The sequence below is a fragment of the Lathamus discolor genome, chromosome W (genome assembly GCF_037157495.1).
Source record: "Lathamus discolor isolate bLatDis1 chromosome W, bLatDis1.hap1, whole genome shotgun sequence".
In the NCBI taxonomy this organism is placed as follows: Eukaryota; Metazoa; Chordata; class Aves; order Psittaciformes; family Psittacidae; genus Lathamus; species Lathamus discolor.
The window spans coordinates 25,129,064-25,156,378 of NC_088908.1; the positions used below are offsets into that span (position 1 = coordinate 25,129,064).

Below are 27,315 nucleotides of genomic sequence, written 5' to 3' on the forward strand. Positions count from 1 at the left end.
GAGTGGGGCGAGTTATTGGTCGGCTGGTGTTGAGGTGTTGTATTCTTTCCTCTTGTTATTTCCTTTATCATTACTATTATTGGTGGTAGCAGTAGTGATCTATGTTATACCTTAGTTACTAAACTGTTCTTATCTCAACCGTGGGAGTTGCATTCTTTTTGATTCTCCTCTCCGTCCCTCCAGGAGCAGGGGAGGGCAGGAAGGGGGGGAGTGAGTGGACGAGGTTTGTGGTTGGGTTCAAACCACGACAGTTCTTTTTTGGCGCCCAACGTGGGGCACGAAGGGTTGAGATAACGACAGAGATGATCAGATTAATAGTCATCACAGTGCTGATTTATTGGCTCTCAAAGTTGTTTCTCTTGCTCTCAGCGCTTCAGAATGTAGTACATTACATAGAGCCGGTATTCCCTGTGTTCGTGTTTATCAAGTGTGGGGCTTGGGCTAAGGTTTTGTTTCACTGTACTTTATGGCAATGGCTTGTAATACGGGTGGGCTCCAGCAGCAGGGAGAGATGGACGTGGCCGTGGACTTGTACCGGGCCGTCCCGCTGCTCTTCACTATCCTGGCCCTCGTCCTCGCCTTTGTCTTCGTGAAGCTGCGGGGAGCTGAGGGGGAGCGGCCCCGGGAGCCGGCGGCGGCCGAAGCGGCCGGGAGAGCGGCCCCGGGGACCAGGCGGCGGCGGGAGCGGGGCCCGAGCCCGGGAGGAAGGCGGCTGCTGAGCAGCGGGAGGAGGCGGCGAAGGAGCCGAGCCCGCGGAGGAGCCGAGCCCAGCGGAGGAGCCGAGCCCAGCGGAGGAGCCGAGCCCCGTGGAGGAGCCGAGCCTCGTGGCGCCGAGAGCGTCCCCGGCAGCGCCCGCCGAGCCCGGGAGGATGCAGGAGCCCAGGCAGCATTTCGCAGCACGGCAGAGGAGGAAAAGCAGCACCCAGGAAGAGAGAAGCTGGTGGTGGAGAGCCGGCAGGCACAGCAGCTGCACCAGCCCCAGGGACAAGCACAGCAGCATCGTTTGAGAGTTCTGAAGGGTCTGAATGGCCTGTGGGTATCCTTGGGACCTGCCTGCTGATTGTGGTGGGGATCAGCATGTTGGTACACACACAGAGCGTGTTCTACCCACGACCATTTTGTCTGATCTCAGAAGTTAAGCAGAGTCAGGTTTGCTTCTTGTCTGGGGTTAGACCACAATATAGGAGGACCAGGAGATCTTCCCCAAGGCTGGACAGTCATGAGTGGCAGGTGTGTGGGAGAGTATGAGCGAGTATCTGGTCCACTGGGCCCCTCCAGTGCTTTGGAAGCATCGGAGATGGAAGGCAGCTCTATGGAGTCCCCAGCAACAAGCTGCAGAAACTGCTGAAGGGGACAGTGAATTATTCTGAGCCTGGTGGGCCCATGGCACTTCAGGCCATCAGGGCAGAGATGCAACATAGAGATGGACTCATGATCGAGGGGTGGACTTAGCAATGGACACTATTGCCCAGGTTATTCACGAGTGTGAACACTGCACACAGCCTCTCCTGCTCTGAGAGACTGTAACAAGAGATGGAGCCTGACATCATGGACCAGATGGACTCAGCAGCTTTATAGGTCCATGCACTAAGAAATGATCTTTTTCTCTGTGTGTATGTAGATGTATATATATAAGAGTGATGGCATATTGAAGATGTGGTATCTGAGCATGACGTGAATGGTATGGAATAAGGGGTGGATAATGTCCTGGTTTGAGCAGCAGCAGTCAGTTTTCTCCTTCTTAGGAGCTAGTACAGTGCTGTGTTTTGATCTTTTGGCCTTGGAACAGTGGTGATAACGCCGATGTTTTCAGTTGCTGCTCGAATGTTTGGTCTGGCCAAGGACTTTCTGAGCCTCATGCTCTGCCAGGGAGGAGGGGAGGCTGGGAGGGAGCAGAGACAGGACACCTGACCCAAACTGACCAAAGAGGTATTCCATACCACAGCACGTCATGCCCAGGATGTAACGGGGAGTGACCCGGAAGGGGTAGGGGGACTGCAGGGTTGGACGAGGTATCGGTCGGTGCTCGGCTGGGGGGAGTGGGGCGAGTTATTGGTCGGCTGGTGTTGAGGTGTTGTATTCTTTCCTCTTGTTATTTCCTTTATCATTACTATTATTGGTGGTAGCAGTAGTGATCTATGTTATACCTTAGTTACTAAACTGTTCTTATCTCAACCCGTGGGAGTTGCATTCTTTTTGATTCTCCTCTCCGTCCCTCCAGGAGCAGGGGGAGGGCAGGAAGGGGGGGAGTGAGTGGATGAGGTTTGTGGTTGGGTTCAAACCACGACAATAACATGGCCCTCCCTGAACATTTTTTGGTACCCCTTGCCAAGCTCTATGTCCACAGATTAAAAAATATCCTTTAGGAAATTGTTTTGCCGAATTATTATTCCAAATAGAAAATTTACTACCTAGGGTCTCAGCACCTATTGCTCCATTACAATATCCGTTTTTTCTATAATTTTTATAATCATAAATACTCGACATATTGGTCCATTGTGTCCAAATATATTTCTTATAAAAGTTTACCCCTGTAGGTGCCGATCCCCCAAAATAAAAACATGACCCATTGCCTGCTAAGGATCCCCAGAGATCTAACTCCTGAGGGTCCCAAGGCATTGTGGCATTTAAAGCATTAATGATCATTGCTCCAGCCATTCCTGTTTGATTCACTTCCCCATAACAGCAGGCTAGTTTGTTTTCTGGAACAGTACAATCATAAATTCTATGACATGTCTGATTAATAAAAGAGCTATTTAAAACCGTCCTGTTATTTATCAAATTGGTCCAGTCCCCCAGGCGCAGGTAAGGGACACCGATTAACTCTGATTTTAAGGCACTACCACGAATTACCATGGGAGGTTCTTCCCTTTCTCATGCCAGGTGCAAATAATTTAACACATATAATGCTTTTGCCAAGCGTTCACTAGGTCCTACACCGCTCTCCCCCGTTTTTTGTTTAAGCAACAGGTTTTTAAGGGATTGGTGAGCCCGCTCAACAATTGCTTGTCCAGTGGGTGAATTAGGGATTCTGGTGAGATGTTTCACACCTCAAAGCGAGCAAAAGCGGTGAAACCTAGCAGAAGTATAGGCTGGAGCATTGTCTGTTTTAAGAGTTAGGGGTACACCTAAAACTGCGAAAGAGGCACGAAGGTGTTTCACAACATGGTGAGAAGTTTCTCCAGTTTGAGCAACGGCCCAAATTGCCATGGAAAAAGTGTCAACCAAGACATGAACGTATTTTTGGCGTCCAAATTCTGGAATATGAGTGATGTCCATTTGCCAAAGTTGTAGTGGTAAAATGCCTCGAGGATTTACTCCAACACCAAGGCCAAAGCCTGTCTGTTGACATGCAGGACAAGAGTTTACAATTCCTTTTACTTCAGTAAGATTAGTCTGATTTAAAGTCACTTGAATCTTTATGACATGTGGCATACCAGTGAATCCTACACACCATGGAACCGGTTGGAATAATGGAGATTTAACAAATGTGCCCAGTATACTTGTCCATTACCCATTGAAACGAGGGGGACAGAAAATCACAAAATGGAATATATAAACCTTTAGAATCAGTTTTAAGTAATGTTAAGTTTGATGGCTTTGTAACAGTAGCAATGGAAAATTACTAAAGTGCATGATACATAGAAAAAAAAATAGAGTGCAGCTAGAGAATACACTGAGCATTCTTGTACAAGATAAATTGTTATAGTTGACAGAGTTTTAAGAAAAACAGTCTAGAGGAACAGGACACAGGGATAAGGAGTATCTGGGAACGGCAGGTGTCCAGGATGGGCTACAGCTAAACTAACTGATAAGTAGGAGGATAGGAGGATTATTATGTCTCCTGTGCTAACGAACCAATTAAACTGGTATGAGCATCTACTGCGCGTGCTCCAAAGGCTGCCAGAAGTGATGAAGATTGTTGGAAGAAGTAAACGACCCTCAGAGACCACCACCACAATTCTGTACGCATGCGGGGAACTTTCTGGAAAATGACGTAATGTACGTATGACCAGGGACTATATAAGGACAGCTTGTGGAGCAACAGGAGACACACGTTAGGAAGAGCTATCCCCCGTGTCTCCCGGCGCCGCAATAAAGAATACCTGCTTGTCAGCTTGAAAACTTTGTTGGCAAGTTTGTTCCTGGAGTTTTCTCCGAATCACCATGGTCACACATACTAGAACAGATATCACAAAGATTTCTGTCTTTACCATTTCTTTATGCTGTTGAGTTCTGGGTCTTTATACGTTTCGCTGGCAGCCAGTATGGTCCTGTCGATAGCTGTACACAGCAGTATCCTTGACCCCATGTCAGCAATGGCACTGGTCCTTTCCACTCGTTATCATGTAGGTCTTTATATAGAACCAGTGGTTTGGGCAAGGAATCGTTCGTCACGTGGAGAAAATCCTTGCATTCCCTTTTTTTTTTTTTTGTTTTACATATCTTTTAGATGACCATACTTGAGCAGGGGATTTGGACTAGATCATACCTCCAACATATGCCAGCCACAGGCTGCTGGGCCTGCCCTTTTTCTCCTGCATGGCTCTCTGCTAACAGGGGAGGCCATCCCTCACATCAAGGTCTGGCATGGCATGTGTCCCCACCGCTCGACACCTGCTGGGTTGCAGCCAACAGTGGAGCTAAAGGTTCTTCTTGGTGGCAAACACAGAGGCCAACCCAGTCTTGCCCTTGACTGTGGTAGCGGGCATTTGGCCAACCTCAGTCCTTGCACCTTGTTGTCAATGCAGAGTTTCACCTGCTTCATCCAGTAACAAGTCACTACTATGGCAAAGCACATACAGATTTACATTAGCAGAGTAACTATTACAGGGTGCAGCAGCATGTTGAAGATGCTGATGGCAGCGAGGGACTAGCCAAAGAAATTTCTTACCAGTGGAGTTCTCCCACCCTCTTAATTTGTTCCATTACCTGCTTTATAACACTACCGTCATATTAGAATCTTTCTAGCTTTTGCCTTAGCATTTTCTAGCAGCTGCTGCAAATTTGCATGCTCTAACATCTCTTTTGCAAGTGACAAATCCATACAAGGTGTAGTTTCGTATTAGCAACTGGCTAGTAAATACAGGTGCTTTTATACACAAAATCGCAGCCTCTAATAATAGCTACTTTACAAGTACACTTATTCAAGTTGTTACTTTTCAGTTGCCTCCAAGTGATGCTTTGCAATCATTCATTTTTCTCTGATTCTGCTTGTGGTATTCACGGTCGGCTCCTGTAGCTGAGGCATTGGGTTTTTCCACTTGTCTGTCCAACTCATGGCAAGGCTTGACAAACTTTGCAGGCAGCTGCCATGGACCTGTAGGTAGGAGGACACAAATATACCCCCTCTTCCGGGTTATCAGTTAAAGTAGAGGCATTCTGATGGAAAAGGAATGTAAAGCAGCTGTAGAAGTAAACTGCACATTTTTAACAGTCAAGAAGTTTGCTGCATCATTACCCATTTTTTTTTTTCTTTTTTTTTTTTTCCTGCCACCCTGATGCTGCTTAGGTGACGGCTGATAAAGCTTGTGGTTGCACTACCCCTCTAGCTTTTTCAGTTAGCAGTTCTTGTTTTAAGCGATCTGTTCTTCCAAGTGTTTGATTGACCCCCAGGTTACTTTAAACACACTAAGCAAGGCTCCTACCATGCGCAGTTGTTCACCCTGCTTTGCACGGCTACAAACACTGGCCTGCTCGGCAGCAGCTATAAATGCCTACCTACTCCGCAGCAGCTACAGCTGCCTGCCTGCTTCAGCAGCAACCATAAATACCTGACAGCAACCGCACTTTTGCATTAACCCATTCTTGCCCAAAATGTTAAACTGCTACCTGTTAAAAACTTACATGAACCCGACAACAAAAAAAAAAAACACACAGAACACCATCTGCCCTCATCACACACACACGCACACACGTATGGGATCCCACAAGCACAATCCACACAACTACAATATTTAAAACATGAAATCCAGACAATCGTTACTCCCACTACACAGTCCCACATACAGAACGTGGCACAAGGACCCTGTGAAGACTATCAGGAAACCAGCTCCAAGAAGCATCATCGCAGTGCGAGGTGGCAGGCTCAACCTTAGCGAGCGTCCCCCGCTCTGCCTCCCCCACATTGCATGAGGCTTGGGTTTTTATACTGACCAAAATGCACACTCGTTCCGACACAGGTGGCCAGCCTACGTCGGAAGAAGTGGCCAGCAATATCTATAAAGGTCTCCAAGGTTCCCTTCTGTATCAAATCCTCGACTATTGGTTTCAGCCCTTTTCTTCTGATTTGGAGAAAACTCCATGAACAAACTTGCCAACAAAGTTTTCAAGCTGACAAGCAGGTATTCTTTATTGCGGCGCCGGGAGACATGGGGGATAGCTCTTCCTAACGTGTGTCCCCCTGTTGCTACACAAGCTGTCCTTATATAGTCCCTGGGAATACATACATTACGTCATTTTCCAGAATGTTCCCCGTATGCGTACAGAATTGTGGTGGTGGTCTCTGAGGGTCATATACTTCTTCCAACAATCTTCATCACTTCTGGCAGCCTTTGGAGCACGCGCAGTAGATGCTCATACCAGTTTGATTGGCTCGTTAGCACCAGAGACATAATAATCCTCCTATCCTCCTACTTATCAGTTAGTTTAACTGTAGCCCATCCTGGACACCTGCCATTCCCAGATACTCCTTATCCCTGTGTCCTGTTCTTCTAGACTGTTTTTCTTAAAACTGTGCCAACTATAACAATTTATCTTGTACAAGAATGCTCAGTGTGTTCTCTAGCTGCATTCTATTTTTTTTCTATGTATCATGCACTTTAGTAATTTTCTATTGCTACTGTTACAAAGCCATCAAACTTAACATTACTTAAAACTGATTCTAAAGGTTTATATATTCCATTTTGTGATTTTGTGTCCCCCTTGTCTGACTTCCTTCCAAAGAAATCGGGTAACCCCGTGTCCTGGGTTCAGCAGTAGCAGTTATTTTTCTCCTTCTTAGTAGCTAGTGCAGTGCTGTGTTTTCATTTTTTGGCCTGGGAAGAGAGCTGATAACGCTGATGTTTTCAGTTGCTGCTCAAATGTTTGGTCTGACCAAGGACTTTCTGAGCCTCATGCTCTGCCAGGGAGGAGGGAAAGCTGGGAAGAAGCAGAGACAGGACACCTGACCCAAACTAGCCAAAGAGGTATTCCATACCACAGCACGTCATGCCCAGGATGTAACTGAGAGTTACCCCGGAAGGGCTAGTTCACTGCAGGGTTGGAGACGGTATTGGTAGGTGCTCGGCTGGGGGGAGTGGGGCGAGTTATCGATTGGCTGTTGGTGAGGTGTTGTATTCTCTTCCCTTGTTATTTCCCTTATCATTGTTATTATTGGCGGTAGCAGTAGTGATTTGTGTTATACCTTAGTTACTAAACTGTTCTTATCTCAACCTATGGGAGTTGCATTCTTTTTGATTCTTCTCTCCGTCCCTCCAGGAGTAGAGGGAGGGAAAGAAGGGGGGCAGTGAGCGGACAAACTGTGTGGATTGGTTTAAACCACGACACCCTGATAGGTTCTTTTTGATTCGTTATTTTTATTTTCCTTGCCATTTACATATAAATTTAAAGCCTGACATATCCAATCGTCAAAAGACTCAAATATTGGCCAATATAAATGGTCAGGCCGAATTTCCTCTTTAGTCCACACTTCCATACAGTAATGGACCATTTTTTCCTTACTCTTTCCTTCCTGGGATGGCCAAGAACCCCAGTAGTTAAACATTAACCCCAAAGGACTGCCTGGGGTTATTTCCGGTAACTTGCTCCCTGCCTTATTTCTGGGACCTCTCCATGGGCCCCTTCCTGGGTTAGAGTTACGACTCCTACTCTGACCCGTTTCCCGCCACGTGTGTTTCCTTTCAATCAACCACTATCACTTCCCTCCTTCAGCGGCCAAGTCCCTCGCGGGAGATTGGAAATGCGCTTTGAAGAGGTCCACACTCGCTTCACGGATCCTGATATCCTGACCCGTGCTTTCACAGATTCAGAATACCCGGTCCATGTCTCACCATACACTCCGTCTCTTCACCGACCGGTTTCTTCACTGAAACCATGGTTAGAGGAAAACCACGCAACTTTGTTGCGTCTCATACACACACACACCGGCCTTCCCACCCAACCGAACGGTACTTACAGTCTGCTGTTCTCGTCCGGATCTTCGTGCACAAGAATTATGGGTAATTTATACTGCAGTGTTCAGGGAGCTTGAATTCCTTGGTTATTGCCTCTCTGTTGGTTGATCTCGCGAGACTGCCCAGGGATAGAACCCCCGAGCCACAAATTGCGGGGCGCCTCCTCGTAAGAGCTACAGTCCCAGGCAGCCTACACAAAGATCACGTCGGGGTCACCAATTTTGTTATAAAAATTCCGTCTTAGCCATGGTCTGATTTAATTATTTTATTACAATTGATTAATATTGAGAGGCAATAAGCAAGCAGCGCTGGGTGCGCAGGGGAGTCTCCGCTCCACCAAGACGCACGCCGGGGTCTTTGGGGTCCAGTCTCTTATACTTCTTGGTCTTGGGTCTCAGCCAGTCCCTTCTTCATCTGTACTCGGATGCCGACGCAGCCCCTTTTCATTGTTCTTTTCTTGTTGCCGAGGTCTGCTTTTCGGTGAAGAAACTTCTTGGAAGAGGAACTGAACCCCTTGGTAATTTATTAATAAAGAATCGTTTATCACAAGCTTAATCACAGCCCTAGTTCTATCCTTATATGGTTATTTAGTCAAAGCATAGGTTTCACAAACCCCTGTAACAGGATGTATCTCTTGGTTACACAATCCCTTCCTTAAAGCACTCAAGCAGCAAAACAAAACTTTATTATTTTAACAGTCAAAAATGATTAAAAAGAAGACTATTCTATTCCTTTGTTTCTTCTTCTCTCCCTTCATTATATTGACAGCAACATTTATTATAATCAAAGTCATTTTTATACATCCCACACATGGTACACTGGTCACAGGTGCGTTGGTAACAGTGATTCCCAAGTTCTTGACACACGAATCATTCTCGTATTCTTTACAGGAGCAAGTCCAGAGGAGGCCACGAAGATGCTCCAAGGGCTGGAGCGCCTCTGCTCTGGAGACATGCTGAGAGAGCTGGGCTTGTTAAGCCTGGAGAAGAGAAGGCTCTGGAAGACCTTAGAGCAGCTTCCAGTGTGCCAGTGTGTTTCTTCACAAGAAAGATGAAGAGGGGCTTTTGACAAAGGCCTATAGGGACAGGACAAGGGGGAATGGTTTTAACATGACAGAAGGCAGATTGAGATGAGATCTTGGGGAGAAGCTCTTACCTGTGAGGGTGATGAGGCACTGGCACAGGCTCCCTAGAGAAGCTGTGGCTGCCTCATCCCTGGCAGCGTTCAAGGCCAGGTTGGATGGAGCTTGGAGCAACCTAGTCTAGTGGAAGGTGTCCCTGCCTGTGGCAGAGGGTTGGTTTGGGTTGGAAGGGACCTTGAAACTCATCCAGTTCCAGTCTCTGATTCTATCCCTGGCCAAGCACAGAATCACTTCAGAAGTCTTTATTCTTGATGTGCTACATGGCCATATTAACCTTGCCTGCTGCTCTAGCAGGTTTCTGGGTGATTAGAAACATCCCCAGCGGTGCCTGCTTTGTGCAGGTGAAGGGGGAGAAGTGCTGAGCCAGAGAAAACCAGAGCCAGGGGTTTCCCATGGGAAGGGCCATGCTCAGTACTGTCCAGCCAGGGATCCCCATACTGGCACTGATGGGGAGGCATCTCTCTACTCCAGCTAGGTCTATGGGTGCTGCCCACCTTGGTGAGACCCATGGCACCCAAAGCTCTTGGTTGTGGGATTAAACCCCCCTGAAGAGGTGGGATAACCCCTTAATAGAGTCCCATCACATGAGCAAAGCCCCCCTTACTCTGTAGCCAGAGGAGCTACAAATGCTGGAACTGTTTCAGACTGCAATCCTGAAGCTTTTTGGCAGAAAATGTACCCACTGTGAAATGTAGCCACTGGCATATTTCCCCACACATGGCTGCAAGCCCCAGTGTGTTTTTGGTCCCTCCTAGTTGCTTTTGCTTCTTTCTTCTTTTTTTCTTTTTTTTTTTTTTTCCCTTCCCCCTTTTGTTTGGCTGGATCACAAAGCCTGGCTCTTTTCTGCTAACATAACCCCGCAGCCCACAGGTGTGTGGAATTTGGGAAACTCAAGTCAAAACCCAGTAATTGCCTACAGCTGCTGATCCCACCCCAAGCTGTGATGCCATTGCAAGCCTTTGGTAGCAGGAACCTGGATGGATACCCTGTTGACATTCCTTCAGTCTGAAATAATTATGTTCATTTATTTGCATGGCATAAATAGAATATTATGACATTTTGTACAGTTCATGTGAACACACATATAGAGAGTGAAGTAAAAGCTATCCCAGGGATGCCCTATCCCTGGCAGTGTTCAAGGCCAGGTTGGATGGGGCTTGGAGGAACCTGGTCCAGTGGAAGGTGTCCTTGCCTGTGGCACGGGGGGTTGGATCTAGATGAGCTTTAAAGTCCCTTTCAGCCCAAACCAGTCTGCGATGCTATGAGATGTTAACAACTGAACCAGTCTTTAAAATTAATATAAGCTTCAGAAAGCTGTGTATTGCTTCCTGAGCCCTGGGACCAAAATCTGGTATTTTCTAAGAATTGTTCTGTAATCTGGAGAGTGAGAAGGATAGTTTTTTGGTTTTTTTTAAATGTTTTTGCCTGTGCCAAATGGCTGTTGAAATGATGGTGCTTTACCCCATCTGCCTTGAAAAACACCATCTGGCCTGGTGTCACTGAGGGGCATGGGAGGGATACTGGCTGTTCCTGGACACAACCCCCAGCACAAAGGTGTCCAAAGGGAAAACCATACCAGTGCTTCCGGGCAGCTTGCTGTCTTTGGAGCACAGTAGGCAATGGGGGGAACTGGACATTTTCATAACCACTGTCTCAGCTGTGCAAGAAAACCTTCCAAACCAACTCAGCAGCTGGATCTTGCCTGGGATGGTCTTTCCAGGAGAGGAGAAAGACAGGAGAGAGGGATGTGATTTCAGCAGTTTTCCAGCCTCTGATGGTCCCCTGTGTAAACCATCCTTCTGCTGCATTTAAAGCAAGGGGCTCAAAAGCAACCTTCAAGCTGCTTGTCTTTGGTGCTGCAGCCACTATACAAATGAAGCCTTGGGTCCTTGGATAAGTTTTCCACCTTCTAGTGACTCGTGAATTTATTTATTTATTTTCCCCTTTCTTGGTGGAAAGAGAATTGCAATCTGAAAGGGAACCAGCCCCTCTGAGAGTCCAGGGAGGATGCTGTAGGTGCAGGGGGGGGGGGATATTTTCCTGCACCTAGGGAAGCAGAGGGCTCGGGCTTGGTGGTAGGCATGGGTGCAAGGAGATGCTCTGTCTCCAGCTGTGACTGTGCTTGCTCTCCTTCAGGATGCTGTGGTGGGATTTTGATAGAATCACAGAATGGTTTGAGTTGGAAAGGGCCTTAAGGTCATCTAGTTCCAACCCCCCTGCCATGGGCAGGGACACCTTCCACTAGACCAGGTTGCTCCAAGCCCCATCCAACCTGGCCTTGAATACTGCCAGGGACGGAGCATTCACAAATTCCTTGGGCAACCTGTTCCAGTGCCTCACAACTCTCTCAGCAAATAATTTCTTCCTTATAGCTAACCTAAATCTCCCCTGTTTAAATTTAAAGCCATTACTACTTGTCCTATTGCTACAGTCCCTGATGAAGAGTCCCTTTCCTGCATCCCTGTAGGCCCCCTTCAGATACTGGAAGGCTGCTATGAGGTCTCCACACAGCTTCTCTTCTCCAGGCTGAACAGCCCCAATTTTCTCAGCTTGTTTTCATATGGGAGGTGCTCCAGCTTCCTTATCCTCGTGGCCTCCTGTCCTGGGTTCAGCTGTAGCAGTTATTTTTCTCCTTCCTAATAGCTGGTGCAGTGCTGTGGTTTTGACTTTAGCCTAAGAACAATGCTGATAACAGACTGATGTGTGGAGAAGTGGCTAACAGAGAAAGGTCGTGTTCCCATCAACGAGCTGAAACAAGACATCTGTGTAGAATGGTGCAGACTTACTAGCACCAGATAATGAGGAACTGAAGGACACCGGCAAACAGCAACATGCTATGACCAATCACAGCCAAGGACACTAAGCGATAAGTGCATGAGAAAGAGGATGGTGGGGGGGTGCACGGTGTAGCTGCAAAAGTGTAGAGCTTACGCAATGCCTTATTTGTGCCAGAACCAATCAAGTGCCTAGTATTTGCATATTCACTGTTATATTAACCGAAGGTAGAAGCCCAATAAATGAATCGTGCTTATTGATCACAATGGTCGTGTTGATTCCTCCCTGCTGCAACAAATTGGTGCCTAACTAGGGACCCTCTTGCTGTTGCTTGACTGAGCGAAGAAGACAGCTGGAATAGGAGGGGAGCGGACTGATTGGAACAGGAACCCAGGTACCTTTAAAGGCTGGGAAGATAGCAGGGATCGGGAAAGCTCCGAAGAATGCAGCCTTTGGAAGGCAAAGAACGCTTCGCTGCTGGCAGCGTCGGTTCCGAAAGCCTGAGCAAGATTTTACTTGGCTCGCCGCCCGTATATCGTCTACCTCCTGGTGAGCTGCACTGGCGCCAACGTCTTATGAGTTGAGAAAAAGTTGAGTAATAATTGAGTAATAATGGATAGAGAGGCAGCATATGATTTATTTAAGTGCTTCTTAGAGAAGCGGCAAGTGGATAAGGAATTGGACTTAACGAAGGGATTAAAGGCTCTGTTAGAATACGCGAGAGAGTTAGGTTGTTTCCGAGATCCTAACGATGTATTTGATCCACCCGAATGGAGGAAGTTTGGGGATGAGCTTTGGACTAGAGTGATTGATGGTAACAAGCAAGCGAAAAAGAAAAATGTGCTAAAGACTGGAGGACAGTTATTAATTGCCTACATAAGTATGCAGTACTTCAACTCTTCCGACATATCCTCTCTGCGAGAGGGATAGCGTATGATGAAGCTATGCTAAAAAGATTGTTGCTCTGGATTAAGGAGAAGGACTTAATCCAGGGGGTTCGAGAAGCCTTTGAGCTTGGGACTTGGGAAAAAATCGCTAAGGAAGAAGCCTCTGTTTTATGGATGTTTTCAGTCCTTAAGGTGAAGGTGTTAGAGAAAAAGGCAAAATTTTACGATAACTAAACATTAGAAATGATTATATTTGAAAATTTATAAATCAGTAGTGTGGGTTTGGAAATACTGTAATGTTCCAGTACAGTTTGTAGTTTGTACCAGAGTTATTCAGTAACCAATGTTAACAATGGTAGGCTAGGTGGTAAGAGCTAACATAATTATATACGGTAAAGGGCATACGGGTAGATTTAAAAAGTATTGTGAAAGTCTATCGAAGTAGAAACTAATGGACACACCAGGGTAGTCAAGTGAGAACAAGACAATACTGGCGTCCACACAATGGTTGGGATATATCCAAAGAACAGAAAGGTGAAGGAGGACAGAGCGAGGAAGACTTCTTACTTCATCTGAGGAAGACTCCTTACTTCATCAATGCGACCACCAGAAGAGGCTGCGCAAGCGCAGAAGAGGCTGATGTCGTAATAGACTGATGTGGCAATCCTTGATACATATGTAGTAGTTAATGATGCAATCCGTGTTAAATATGTATTAGTAACCAAATTTTAGTGTATAAATTGCGAACGCGATGCGACGAGGTCGAAGCCAGATTTGGGCGAGCGCCCCTGGTTTCCCAGCGCTGCAATAAAGCACCTCATATAACCATTCCGGTGGTTATGTGTTTATTCTTACGCTAACATTTTGGCGACCCAGGTGGGACCTCGCGGGCATTGCTGAGGCGGATCGCGTTTCGACCCCGCTCCAGCCGGCACTGAGAGATTCTCGGGGAGCCATCGACCGCGACCGACCTCTGCTGCTCACGACGGACCTCTGACACGGTAAGAAAGGTGCTTTATTTAAGTTACAGAACTGATTTCTAGTAAGAGTATGGTGTATTGACCTTTGGTAAGGTCTGGTAAAAGCCTGCCTGTTATACACAGCGAAAAGCTGCGTTTGGCTGGGCTAGTAGTAAAGCCTGCCTGTTAGACGCGGTGAAAGCTGCACTTGGTTGGGGCTAGAGAGCTCTCGGGGTAAAAGCCTAGGCGCCGTCCGTCAGACAGTAGCGAAAGCTCTGCAGGTTCGGCAAACGTGGTTATGGTATTGGTATTTGTGCTGCAGGATCAGCATCTGTCTGTATAAGTTTTGTAATATAGTGGTGTGTGTGTGAAGCCTGTTTAGAAATCATCTTGTAATTATAAAATGTCACCAATTCCTAAATCATCTCCTTTAGGTTGTATTTTAAGCCATTGGAAGGAGGGTGGATTTGGGCAAAGTATGCGGAAAAGCAAACTAATTGATTATTGCAATGTATGGTGGACACAATATGAATTAGAAAATCAAGAAAAATGGCCTGAGACTGGAACCTTACAGTATAATACTATCATGCAGTTGATGTTGTATTGTAAAAGGGAAGGAAAATGGGATGAAGTACCATATGTGGATCTTTTCTTTATCCTAAGAAACAATGATAAGTGGCAGAAATCTTGTGGATTAATGGTTGTTAAAGCAAGCAGTGCTGAAGAATGCAAGGGGTGTGCTGGAGGAAAGGAATGTGTGAAATGCCTTGCCTTAGGGAATAGTCGGAGACATCAAAAGGATGAGGAGGATCTTGACTTGTTAATAGCTCCGCTAGTGACAGATGAGGAAAGGGGGGAGCAGGGAGAAAGCGATAGTGATCTTGAGAGTGAGGAAGAGGGTGAAAATGGGGGAGGTAGGAAAATAAATTCCCCTGTCACCCCAGTTTCACACAGAACTCGCCGGAGGGGAGGGCGAGAAGGAGAAACACAGCCTCAGGCAGCTAGCGCAGTGCTTGCTCCTTTAAGACAGGGAGTCGGAGTTGAGGGACCAGTATACGTTAAAATACCTTTCTCTCCTGGGGATTTGGTTATATGGAAACAATCGGCAGGAACATATAGAGAAAATCCTGATAAAGTAGCTCGAGTGATAAAGATGATTATGAAAACCCAAAACCCAGACTGGGATGATATACAAGTGCTTTTAGATACCCTTATGGACTCAACAGAAAAAGAAATGGTGGTAAAAAGTGCTCGGGAAAGGGTTCGGGAGGATATAAGGCAGGGAATAGTTGGGGGAAACATAGATCAAAACTTTCCGATGGAAGATCCAATGTGGGATTATAACACACGAGAAGGAATGAGAAATCTACGGAGATATCAAAACTGGGTAGTTTTTGGAGTACAGCATGCTATGCCCAAAACAATAAACTGGTCAAAATTGTACAGTGTTAGACAAGAAAAGGCGGAATCACCATCGGCCTTTATAGAGAGACTTAAAGAGACAGCAAAGAAATATACGGACTTAGATGTGGAAACAGAACAGGCTAAAGCACAATTAGCCTTGATTTTCCTGGGGCAGTCTCAAGATGATATTAGAAAGAAACTGCAAAAACTAGAAGGGGCAGAGTTACGAGACCTGGATAGGCTGTTAGAGGTAGCCTGGAAGGTGTACAATAATCGAGAAAAAGAAAACTCTCGGAAACAACACCAAAATCTACTGACAGTAATACAGGGAAGAGAACAAGGGTTCTCTAACTTCAGGGGAAGAGGACGAGGAAGTATGCGAGGACGGGGACGAGGCAGAGGATTCTATAATCCAAAATTAGGAACAAACACAGAAAGAATAGGATATAATCAATGTGCCCTTTGCAAGCAGGAAGGACATTGGAAAAATGAATGTCCATCAAAAGAGGGGCAATTCATGTCAACAAGAAATCCTTTTGCAGGATCCGACATGGCTAAAACAATGGTGTTGGGGGATTTTGTTAATCAAAGCTGACTAAGCCGAGCAGAAAATAAAGAACTCCTTGTAAAGATCCAACTAGGAGAGGAGGAAGTAAAATTTTTAATAGATACAGGGGCCACTTACTCAGTTTTAAATGACTTGCATGGAAAAATAGGAAAGAAAGCTACAACAATTGTAGGAGCCACAGGGAAAGAAGAAGTGCGACCATTTTTGCAACCCCTAAAATTACGATTTCAAGGAAAAGAATTGACACATGAATTTTTATATGTGCCTGAATGTCCCATTCCTCTATTAGGACGGGACTTATTAAGTAAATTGGATGCTACAATTGTTTTTGAAAACGGCGAATTGATAATGCAAATCCCGGAATCCAAAACAGGACAAATTTTAGTTCTCAAAGACAAACCTATTCCACAAATTCCAAAAGACGTGGAGCAGGCGGTAATACCAACAGTTTGGGAAACAGAGATCCCGGGAAAATCAAAGACAGCTCAGCCAATAAGAGTAGAGTTAAAAGACGGGGCTAAACCAGTAAGGGTTAAACAATATCCATTGAAGCTAGAAGCAAGATATGGAATCATAAAAACAATTGAGAAATTTCTAAAATACAAGATTTTAGAGGAATGTGAATCAGAATATAACACACCAATTTTCCCAATAAAGAAACCAAACGGCGAATATAGATTAGTACAAGATCTGAGGGCGATAAATGAAATAACAAAAGATATCCACCCAGTAGTGGCAAACCCGTACACATTGCTAACATCTGTGAAGGAAAAATACAAATGGTTTACAGTAATTGATTTAAAAGATGCCTTCTTCTGCATTCCCCTTGACAAAAGTAGCAGGAAACTATTTGCGTTTGAATGGGAAAATCCACAGAATGGACGGAAAACACAATTAACATGGACCAGACTTCCGCAAGGATTCAAAAATAGTCCAACCCTATTCGGAAACCAACTGGCCAAAGACTTGGAAACATGGACCACCCAAGGAAAAATGCAAGTACCAAGATCACAATACCTGTTGTTACAGTATGTAGATGACATTTTCATTGCAACAGAACAAAGATCCCTGTGCATAAAGGTAACAATTGAAATTCTGAATCAGCTAGGCTTAAATGGTTATAAAGTCTCAAAAGAAAAGGCACAAATTGCATGCATGACTGTGTTATATCTGGGATGTGAAATCTCACAAGGACAGCGAAAGCTGGGAATAAATCGCATAGAGGCAATTTGTGCTATCCCAGAACCACGGAACTTGCATGAGCTGAGAATATTTTTGGGCATGGCGGGGTGGTGCAGACTATGGATAATGGACTATGGACTAATTGCCAAACCCCTATATGAGGCCCAAAAATCACATACCTTTGTTTGGGACAAACAACAGAGAAAAGCCTTTCAGAAATTAAAAGAGGCACTGACGAAAGCACCAGCACTGGGGCTCCCGGATCTGACAAAAGATTTCCAATTATTTATCCACGAGAGACAGAGATTGGCATTGGGAGTGTTAACTCAAAAACTTGGCAACTGGAAAAGACCAGTGGGATATTTCTCAAAACAACTAGATCCGGTGAGTGCAGGATGGCCTTCCTGTTTGCGAGCAGTAGCCGCAACTGTTATTTTGATTCAAGAAGCTAGAAAACTAACTTTGGGAAAACACATTGATGTATTTGTGCCACATATGGTAACCACTGTTCTGGAACAAAAAGGGGGACATTGGTTGTCCCCTAGCCGGATGATGAAATATCAGGCAATCCTATTGGAACAGGATGATATAAGCTTGAAAACTACTAACCTGTTAAACCCAGCAGCTTTTCTAGGAACAGACTTAGAAGAAGGAACTCTTGAACATGATTGCATAGAAGTCATCGAGCATACATATGCAACCAGGGCGGACTTGAAGGATGTACCTCTGGAACAACCAGACTGGGAACTCTTTACAGATGGAAGCAGTTTTGTGGAAAACGGGACACGATACGCAGGATATGCTGTGACAACGCAGCAAAAGATAATCGAAGCCAAAGCACTGCCTCCTGGAACATCAGCCCAACGGGCAGAATTGATAGCTCTTACAAGAGCATTAGAACTGAGCAACGACAAAAAGGTAAATATATGGACAGACTCAAAATATGCATTTGGTGTGGTACACATTCATGGAGCATTATGGAAAGAACGAGGACTTTTATCTTCACAAGGGACTAACATAAAATATCAGAAAGAAATTTTAGAATTAATAATTGCCGTGCAAAAACCTAAACAAGTAGCCATCATGCATTGCAAAGCACATCAAAGAGGAACTTCAAAGATATCCGAAGGAAATACATTAGCAGATCGAACAGCCCGCCAAGTAGCATGGAAAGTATGGAGCATGATGGCTTTGATACCGTTGAAGGTAAGCCCGTTCAATACCTATCTCCCACAAAGCCCAAACTATTCAACAGAGGATGAGAAATTAGCAGGACTCTTAAAAGCCCAAAAGAACTCTGAAGGGTGGTATGTAACAACAACAGGACAAGTAATAGTGCCACCAGCAATAATGCGAAAAATTCTACAAACTGAACATCAGAAATGTCATTGGGGTGCAGAGGCATTGGTAACTTATTTAAAACGAGGAATAATTTCCACACAGATGTTAACGATGGCAAAAGCAGTAGGATCAAAATGTGAAATTTGTTTAAAAAACAATCCAATAGTAAGGAGACAAATTGAAATAGGAAAAATTAAAATAGGAATGGAGCCAGGAGATTATTGGCAGGTTGATTTTGCGGAATTGCCAAAAGTACAAGGATACAAATATCTGTTAGTAGGGGTTGACACCTTTTCTGGATGGCCAGAAGCCTTTCCCTGTCGCACCAATCAAGCAAAAGAAGTGGTGAAATGGTTACTTAGAGAAATCATTCCACGGTTTGGAGTTCCTTTAGGAATATCATCAGATAGGGGTCCACATTTTATTGCCAACGCAGTACAAGAAGTTAGTAAACTATTAGGAATATCATGGAACTTACACACTCCTTGGAGGCCCCAATCTAGTGGACAGGTAGAAAAGATGAACCAAACAATAAAAACACAAATCAGTAAAATATGTCAGGAAGCCAAAATAAAATGGCCACAAGCATTGCCTATAGCTCTGCTACGAATTAGAATAAAACCCAGAAGTAAAATGTCAGTAAGCCCCTATGAAATCCTCTATGGAAAACCATATGAGGCACCGGAACCCAACCCTAATACCCATATTAAAGGGAATCAGGATGTTTATAATTATGTGCTATCTCTCGGTAGAACCTTAACTCGACTGCGAAGCACTCTGGTGTGGAATAGGCCACTATCTCTGGAAAATCCAGCACATGATATCCAACCAGGAGACCAAGTATACATCCGGAACTGGAATGAAGAACCATTAAAAGAACGGTGGGACGGACCATATCAAGTATTGCTAACCACATTCACAGCAGTGAAGGTAAAAGGAATAGATTCTTGGATACATTATACACGAACAAAGAAAGTTTCAAAAATCTGGGAAACACAGGTACTAGGCCCTACAAAACTAAAACTGGAATGTAAATAAGATGCCTGGGTTCTATTATAAAACTTTGATTTTCATATGGTCGTTAACAGAGCTGACAGCTGTTTTTATCCTAGCAATCCCTCAGAAAGATGTTTTAAAACGACCTAAAACAAGATGCCATTCTGACTTGCAAGTTCACAAAAACCACTCCAATAGGACCAACACCAACAAGGGTAGTTGGGAAAAAGATAATTGGTCCTATAGGACTGGATATACAATTAGCCATAACGAAACTAAGGTTACAAGAAAAAGGACTAAAAGATCAGTAAATTCAACACAAATAATCCAATTGTATCATCGAAATCCTGAGGAAAATTTAATGATAGGACTGATTGAAGATTTTGCAAAGATGAAAAACACAAGTAGAATAACAGCTTGTTTACCAATACCCAAAGCGGCAGGAGAACCAACTGAATGGGGAATAATAACATTCTCACTTTCAGAAATTAACAGAGCAATCACTTGTCAGGAAAAGGAGGTAACGGAAAACATGACAATGACAGAATATCGAGAAGAAGGTGTTTTTGGAGATCCTGCAGTTTTAGTACTAAGATCAGTTTGTGAGAGATACCAAAATGCTCAATTTACCTCTGTAAGAGATGAATGGGGAAAATGCATTTATAAGAAAGAAATCAAGATAAACAGGCAAAAAAGGGTGTGGGAATGTGGAAAAACAAATAGTTCAAAACAAGACTGGAATACAATTTGGTCAGTGAGCATTTTACAGAAATTCCAATATATTGGGAACATCTCTTGGTGTCTTAGATGGACAGGAAAACAAAATGTAACAGAAAATATAAACATCAGTAACTTACTGTCCATAAATAGGGTTAGTCAAAATATAATCAAAAATGTTCCTTGGTGGAATTGTACCAGAATCTTAGATTGTGACACTGACCCTGAGAAAATTACAATACCTCCAATCAAGATTGCTTTAAAGGCAGGATGCGCGTGCCGAGGACTGAAAATTGGAGGGAAAGTAATACAAGTCCCCGTTGACAATATAGATTGTAAATATTCAACAGTGCATAGTATGGGACATTTCGTTTGGGCAGCAAGTGACGGAACCTGGACTACCCACCTACCCATGGAAGGTCCAGCTAAAGAAATTACTTTAGGATTACCGACTCTTTGTCCAATTTGGAAAAAGTCACCATTCAAAGGCAAATTAGAAATCTTACAAATTCGAACAAGAAGAAATATAGATAATAACGACAATAATGATGAAGACATTTGGCAGGAGCCCTCAACAGGAGTTAAGATAGGATGGGCTTTTGAATCTCTACTTGCCCCAGTGGCAGCATATCGAAACAGAGAAATGATTGACAACCTGTTTAGTCAAACAAAAAGGTTAGCCAGAATAACAAAAAAAGGATTCAGAAATTTAAATTTACAATTGCAGGCAACAACCAAAATGACCTTGCAGAACAGAATGGCATTAGACATGTTATTACTTAAGGAACATGGCGTTTGTGGATATTTAAAGGACAGAGTGGATCACTGCTGTATTCACATTCCTAATGTGACCACAGATATAGAATACGACATTTCCCAGCTGTACAACATTGAAAAAGAAACGGAAAAAGAAAAAGAATATATTGAACAAAATTGGATCGGAGCACTTTTTGATGATCTAGGCCTTCACCTCACAGGATGGGTCCATTCCCTCGTACAAACTATAATAGTGATACTGATTGTATTTTTAATGCTATATTTGATGTATCTTTGTATTCGAAAGGAAATAGCCCAAAACAGGGCATGGACCCATCGAATCATAGAGGCAGTAACTAGGAAACATCTGAAATACCCTACACCTCCACTGACTTATCAGAAAACAGCTACCTAAGAGAATGAAAATACTTACTTAAGTTAAATGAAGTATTTTCAAAGGGGGGAAATGTTAGAGAAAAAGGCAAAATTTTACGATAACTAAACATTAGAAATGATTATATTTGAAAATTTATAAATCAGTAGTGTGGGTTTGGAAATACTGTAATGTTCCAGTACAGTTTGTAGTTTGTACCAGAGTTATTCAGTAACCAATGTTAACAATGGTAGGCTAGGTGGTAAGAGCTAACATAATTATATACGGTAAAGGGCATACGGGTAGATTTAAAAAGTATTGTGAAAGTCTATCGAAGTAGAAACTAATGGACACACCAGGGTAGTCAAGTGAGAACAAGACAATACTGGCGTCCACACAATGGTTGGGATATATCCAAAGAACAGAAAGGTGAAGGAGGACAGAGCGAGGAAGACTTCTTACTTCATCTGAGGAAGACTCCTTACTTCATCAATGCGACCACCAGAAGAGGCTGCGCAAGCGCAGAAGAGGCTGATGTCGTAATAGACTGATGTGGCAATCCTTGATACATATGTAGTAGTTAATGATGCAATCCGTGTTAAATATGTATTAGTAACCAAATTTTAGTGTATAAATTGCGAACGCGATGTGACGAGGTCGAAGCCAGATTTGGGCGAGCGCCCCTGGTTTCCCAGCGCTGCAATAAAGCACCTCATATAACCATTCCGGTGGTTATGTGTTTATTCTTACGCTAACAAAGGGAGCAACCTTTAAAGAGACAGACTTAAATTTAATGTTGAAATGGTTGAAGACGCATTATCCAGACACTGATGAGTCTACCGTATCTGAGGTCTCTTTGTGGAATGGTGCACGAGTTAAGTTGTGGGACGCAGCCACAAAAGGCAGTGACACTGTGAAACATTTGTTAGTCATTTGGAGAACTATTTTAGAGACGTTAAAGTCAAAAAGTGAGATCGTGGAACCCAGTGTCCCCCCCACTCCTGAGTTTCTGCCAGTTGCCGCCGCGGCTGCAAAGACTGAGGACAGAGATGAAGACAGTCTTTTTGACCCGGGCACTATTGACCCCAAGAAGGAACCTGTGCGTGCTCATCAGGCTGCTGTTGCTGCTCCTGAGGTTCTGACGCCTGTTAATTCTGATGCTGACCTGGATGGGCCTTTTGACATGGAGCCGGAAAAGAAGCCTGATTTATATCCCCCAGATCCTCATGATAAATGGGCAGCTGTAAAGGGAGAAGCGAGATGGGTGGGGGATGCAGATGTATTGTGTGCTTTCCCTGTGATGTATGTGCTGGATCAAGACCCGCGGTGGGAAGGTCTCTCGTATGCCCTTATCAGGGGTATCGGGAGGACTGTGGCGGACCGTGGACTTAGGGTCCCATATACAACTCATTTGATACAGTCTCTCTGTGATACTCATGTACTAGAAGTTGGCAAAAATGTCTATGATTCTATTGACGCTTGGAAAACTTTATAGATATTGCTGGCCACTTCTTCTGATGCAGGCTGGCCACCTGTGTCAGAATGAGTGTGCATTTTGGTCAGTATAAAAGCCCAAGCCTCATGCGATGTGGGGGAGGCAGAGCCTCTGCGGGGACGCTCGCTAGGGCTGAGCCTGCCACCTCACACTGGGATGATGCTTGTTGGAGCTGGTTTCCTGATAGTCTTCACAGAGTCCTTGTGCCACGTTCTGTACGTGGGACTGTGTAGTGGGAGTAATGATTGTCTGAATTTTGTGTTTCAAATATTGTAGTTGTGTGGAGTGTGCTTGTGGGATCCCATACGTATGTGTGTGTGATGAGGGCAGATGGTGTTCTATGTATTTTTTTTTTTTGTTATCGTGTTCATGTAAAAGTTTTTAACAGGTAGTGGTTTAACATTTCAGGCAAGAAAGGGTTAATGCAAAAGTGTGGTTGCTGACAGGTATTTATGGTTGCTGCTGTAGCAGGCAGGCAGCTGTAGCTGCTGCTGAGCAGGCTGCTGTTTGTAGCTGTGCAAAGCAGGGTGAACAACTTTGAAAAAAAAAAAAAAAAAGGTAAAGTTGCAGAGCATGGGTAGACAAATGCGAATCCAGGTGATAGATTGGAAATCTATTCAGAGAGAGGCTCTGTCAAACAATGATTTCGATTGTTCGCAGGCGTTGCAGGAAAAGATTCTCGCCTTTCCTGTTAAGTACCATATTAACGCTCAAGGTCAGGCAGTAAATGTTGAAATGTCTCCACTAAATTAGAAATTGCTATCTCAGTTAAGGCAAACGGTTTCTTCTACAGGCGTTCAGTCTGAACCCACTAGGCAAATGTTGTCATATATTTGGGGAACAGATTTGCTGTTATATTAAAAGTATTGTGAAATTAATCCTCACCCCTTCGCAGTTGTTGTTATGGAACATGTATTGGCAGGAAGCCTGTCAAGAGGCGGTTGCAGTTCAGCGAGGCCAGGGAGATCCCCTGATTGGGGTGCAATTACAACACCTGATGGGAACTGGACAGTTCTCCAGTAAGGAGGCTCAAGTCCAGCTAGGTCCAGAATTGTTAAAAGAATCTATGAGACTAGCCTTGCGAGCTCTATCACAGATTAAAGATACTACTGCAGCTCCTGCCTACATGAAAGTGACACAGAAAAAGGACGAGCCCTTCAGTACCTTTGTGGATAGGGTAGCTGATGCTATAAGGAAGTCAGGTACTCCAGAATACATGCATGGTATTTTACTGCGTCAGTGTGCAATACAGAACTGTAATGATGCTGTAAGGCAGATACTTGTTCAGTTACCTGCAAATGCCACTGTAGAAGAGATGTTAGAACGAATGGCACGGGTACCTATGGGGCATCAGGCAATGTTGGTTGAGGCAGTAAAAGCAGTGGGAGAGGCAATTCAAAAAAGTCATTCGGAAGTATTAGCAGCCTTGGCACCTTTGCAAGCCACCGGTATGGTCAAGGGTCCTCGATGTTTTAGATGTGGTCAAAATGGGCACATGAGAAAAGATTGCCACCACTCGGTTTGGTGCCCTAATTGTCAAATGGATAACCATTGTGCTGCTACCTGTTGACGTAAACAGAACCTGTCGGGAAACAGGCAGCGGAGCGCCAAGACCCGTCGCGCGATGATCCCAAGCATGGGTACTACAGCCCCTGCGCCTCAACGTGTGTACGCAGCAAATCAAACTCCATCGCCCTGCAACCAGCCGCCACCGGCAGCCTTGGAATGGACTTGGCAACCGCAGCAGATACTACCTTATATGATAAGACCGTGTCATTGCTCTCTACCGGAATGTATGGTCCTCTGACTTTAAATAATAAGCCTATAGGAGCCTTGCTACTGGGGAGATCATCATCTGCGTTGAAAGGACTATTCATTGTTCCAGGTGTCATCAATGCTGATTATATGGGTGAAATTAAGATTATGGCAAAGACTGACTATCCTCCTCTGCATATACCAAAAGGCACACGTATAGCACAACTTGTGCCCATTTCGCAGTTAATATCAGGAGCACATCAAACCGTTCGTGGCACCGATGGTTTTGGATCTACCGGAGGACTCGCCCTATTTTCTCTATCAATGGCAACCTGCCCAGAGATTACAGCAATATTAACTTGGGGAAATCACTCGATAACTTTGACTGCATTGCTTGACTCTGATATCGATATTACCATGGTTTCTCTGAGTAAGTGACCATCCACTTAGACGTTAAAAAAAATATTCAGACATAATAGATGTTCAAGAGCGGATTTCCTTAACATTGTATACGTTAAATTATCTATGTATCTTTGGTGATAAACAAACTCCAGTGGTTGTTAAGCACTTTGTACAAACAGAAACACAAAAAATAAAGCCTTCTTTTAAGGCGTACTATCGAGATCCTAATACGGGTTTGTGACAGGGACAGGCAGAAGTAATATATCTGGGCCGTGATTACGCCTGTGTTTCTACTCCCGCAGGACCCTTGTGGGTACCATCCAAGTAACTAAGACCGACTGCTACAGAAACTCCAGTGACGGTGTCTCCGAGCTAATGTATGGACCCTGACTCGCAAACCCGAGAGAAACGTCGCTTGCGCCGAGCGCCACAGCCATTAATAGAAGAATTTAGCTCCTTAATCAACACAGAGCTTTCGTTGAGCACGGTCGCCCTCCTAGATCTGGTCCATGGCCACAGACATATAGTGATACAACTGAGATTGGAAATACAACAAATGCTTCGATAACTCTGTAGTTTTTGTCATCAGTGTGACCCTACAGTAGAATTGTATTGTGGTGGTTGTCAGTCTATAAGATATCTTCGCCAGAGTTGGCTGAAACAAAGACTTTTTGTATAGTCTGTCAAAATAACTTTTATGTAACCCGCTTATAGCACTTTGGAAATATTTAACTGATTTTAGAAGTACAGATTTTGAATTACTCAAGTTATTTGAAAATCGAGGTTCACTTCATAGAGCTGCATATACGTTTGCTTTACAAGCTGCTTTGCCGTTATAGGTCTCATAATTATAGGGGGTTTGTTGCTTTGTTGTGCTTTGCAATGTTGTTCTGCTTGTTTACAGTGACTCCTGACTCAGTCCTTATTCCTTCATAAAGAAAAAGGGGGAATTGTGGAGAAGTGGCTAACAGAGAAAGGTCATGTTCCCATCAACGAGCTGAAACAAGACATCTGTGTAGAATGGTGCAGACTTACTAGCACCAGATAATGAGGAACTGAAGGACACCGGCAAACAGCAACATGCTATGACCAATCACAGCCAAGGACACTAAGCGATAAGTGCATGAGAAAGAGGATGGTGGGGGGGTGCACGGTGTAGCTGCAAAAGTGTAGAGCTTACGCAATGCCTTATTTGTGCCAGAACCAATCAAGTGCCTAGTATTTGCATATTCACTGTTATATTAACCGAAGGTAGAAGCCCAATAAATGAATCGTGCTTATTGATCACAATGGTCGTGTTGATTCCTCCCTGCTGCAACACTGATGTTTTTAGTTCTTGCTAAGTAATGCTTACCCCAATCAAGGACTTTTCAGTCTCATGCTCTGCCAGCGTGGAGGGGCACAAGAAGCCAGGAGGAAGTAGAGACAGGACACCTGACCCAAACTACGCAAAGGGGTATTCCATACCACAGCACGTCATGCCCAGTATATAAATGGGGGGAGTTACCTGGATGGCCCAGATTGCTGCTCGGTTTGGGCTGGATATCGGTCAGCGGGTGGTGACCAATTATATTGTGCATCACTTGTGTTTATTGTGTTCTTTTCCTTTTCCCCTTTTAGTTTTATATTATCTCCCCTTGTTATTTCCCTTATCATTATTACTATTGGTGGTAGTAGTGTTACTGTAAAAGTCGGAGAAACTTTCTAAGGCTCAATTTGGATTTTTAGAAAGCAGCATTCTTTATTGCAGCACTGGGTGCACATGCGAATAGCTTCGCAAAGGTGAGTGCACCTGTTACTTGCCAGCAGCAGGTATATATTTAGCATACTCATGCATATTTACATATTTTCCAGGAACTAATTATAATATCTGCATCGTAATTAAGCATGCGCTTTCTTGCTGAGTGGGGGTCTCTGGTGTTTGCCAATGGTCTTTCTCACTGTGTTTACTGAATGATCTCAGTGCTTATGCACACTCTCAAGGTCCTAATGTAACGTGGCAGGCTGTGGCAGAGTGTAATCAGGGCTGGTGTTGTGGGTCTGGTGACAAGGACAGGGGGTGGCAGTGGGGCTGCACCCACCACCTGCAAGACAACCCTGAGTCTCCTTAAGCGGGATTCGAACCCCTCTGTCCCCTTCCCCAAGCCGACACATTTCCCCTTCAACCACGGCTGGTGGGCGGGGTTTTCATATGGGAGGTGCTCCAGCTTCCTTATCCTCGTGGCCTCCTGTCCTAGGTTCAGCTGTAGCAGTTATTTTTCTCCTTCCTAATAGCTGGTGCAGTGCTGTGGTTTTGACTTTAGCCTAAGAACAATGCTGATAACAGACTGATGTGTGGAGAAGTGGCTAACAGAGAAAGGTCATATATATATATATGTTGGGTTGCAGCC

The 27,315-nt window shown here is 44.4% G+C and overlaps 1 protein-coding gene across 2 annotated transcripts in view; it reads right to left on the minus strand.

Annotated features, from left to right (window-relative positions):
* Positions 1-8,424: 8,424 nt before the first annotated feature.
* LOC136004481 (core-binding factor subunit beta-like) overlaps positions 8,425-27,315 on the minus strand; it is an 88,149-nt gene continuing 69,258 nt past the window's right edge. For both annotated transcript variants that reach the window (XM_065660997.1, XM_065660998.1), the window contains exon 6: positions 8,425-8,687. In XM_065660997.1, the coding sequence (XP_065517069.1) occupies positions 8,569-8,687 (119 nt within the window). In that variant the 3' untranslated portion in view covers positions 8,425-8,568. The remainder of the gene's footprint in view (positions 8,688-27,315) is intronic.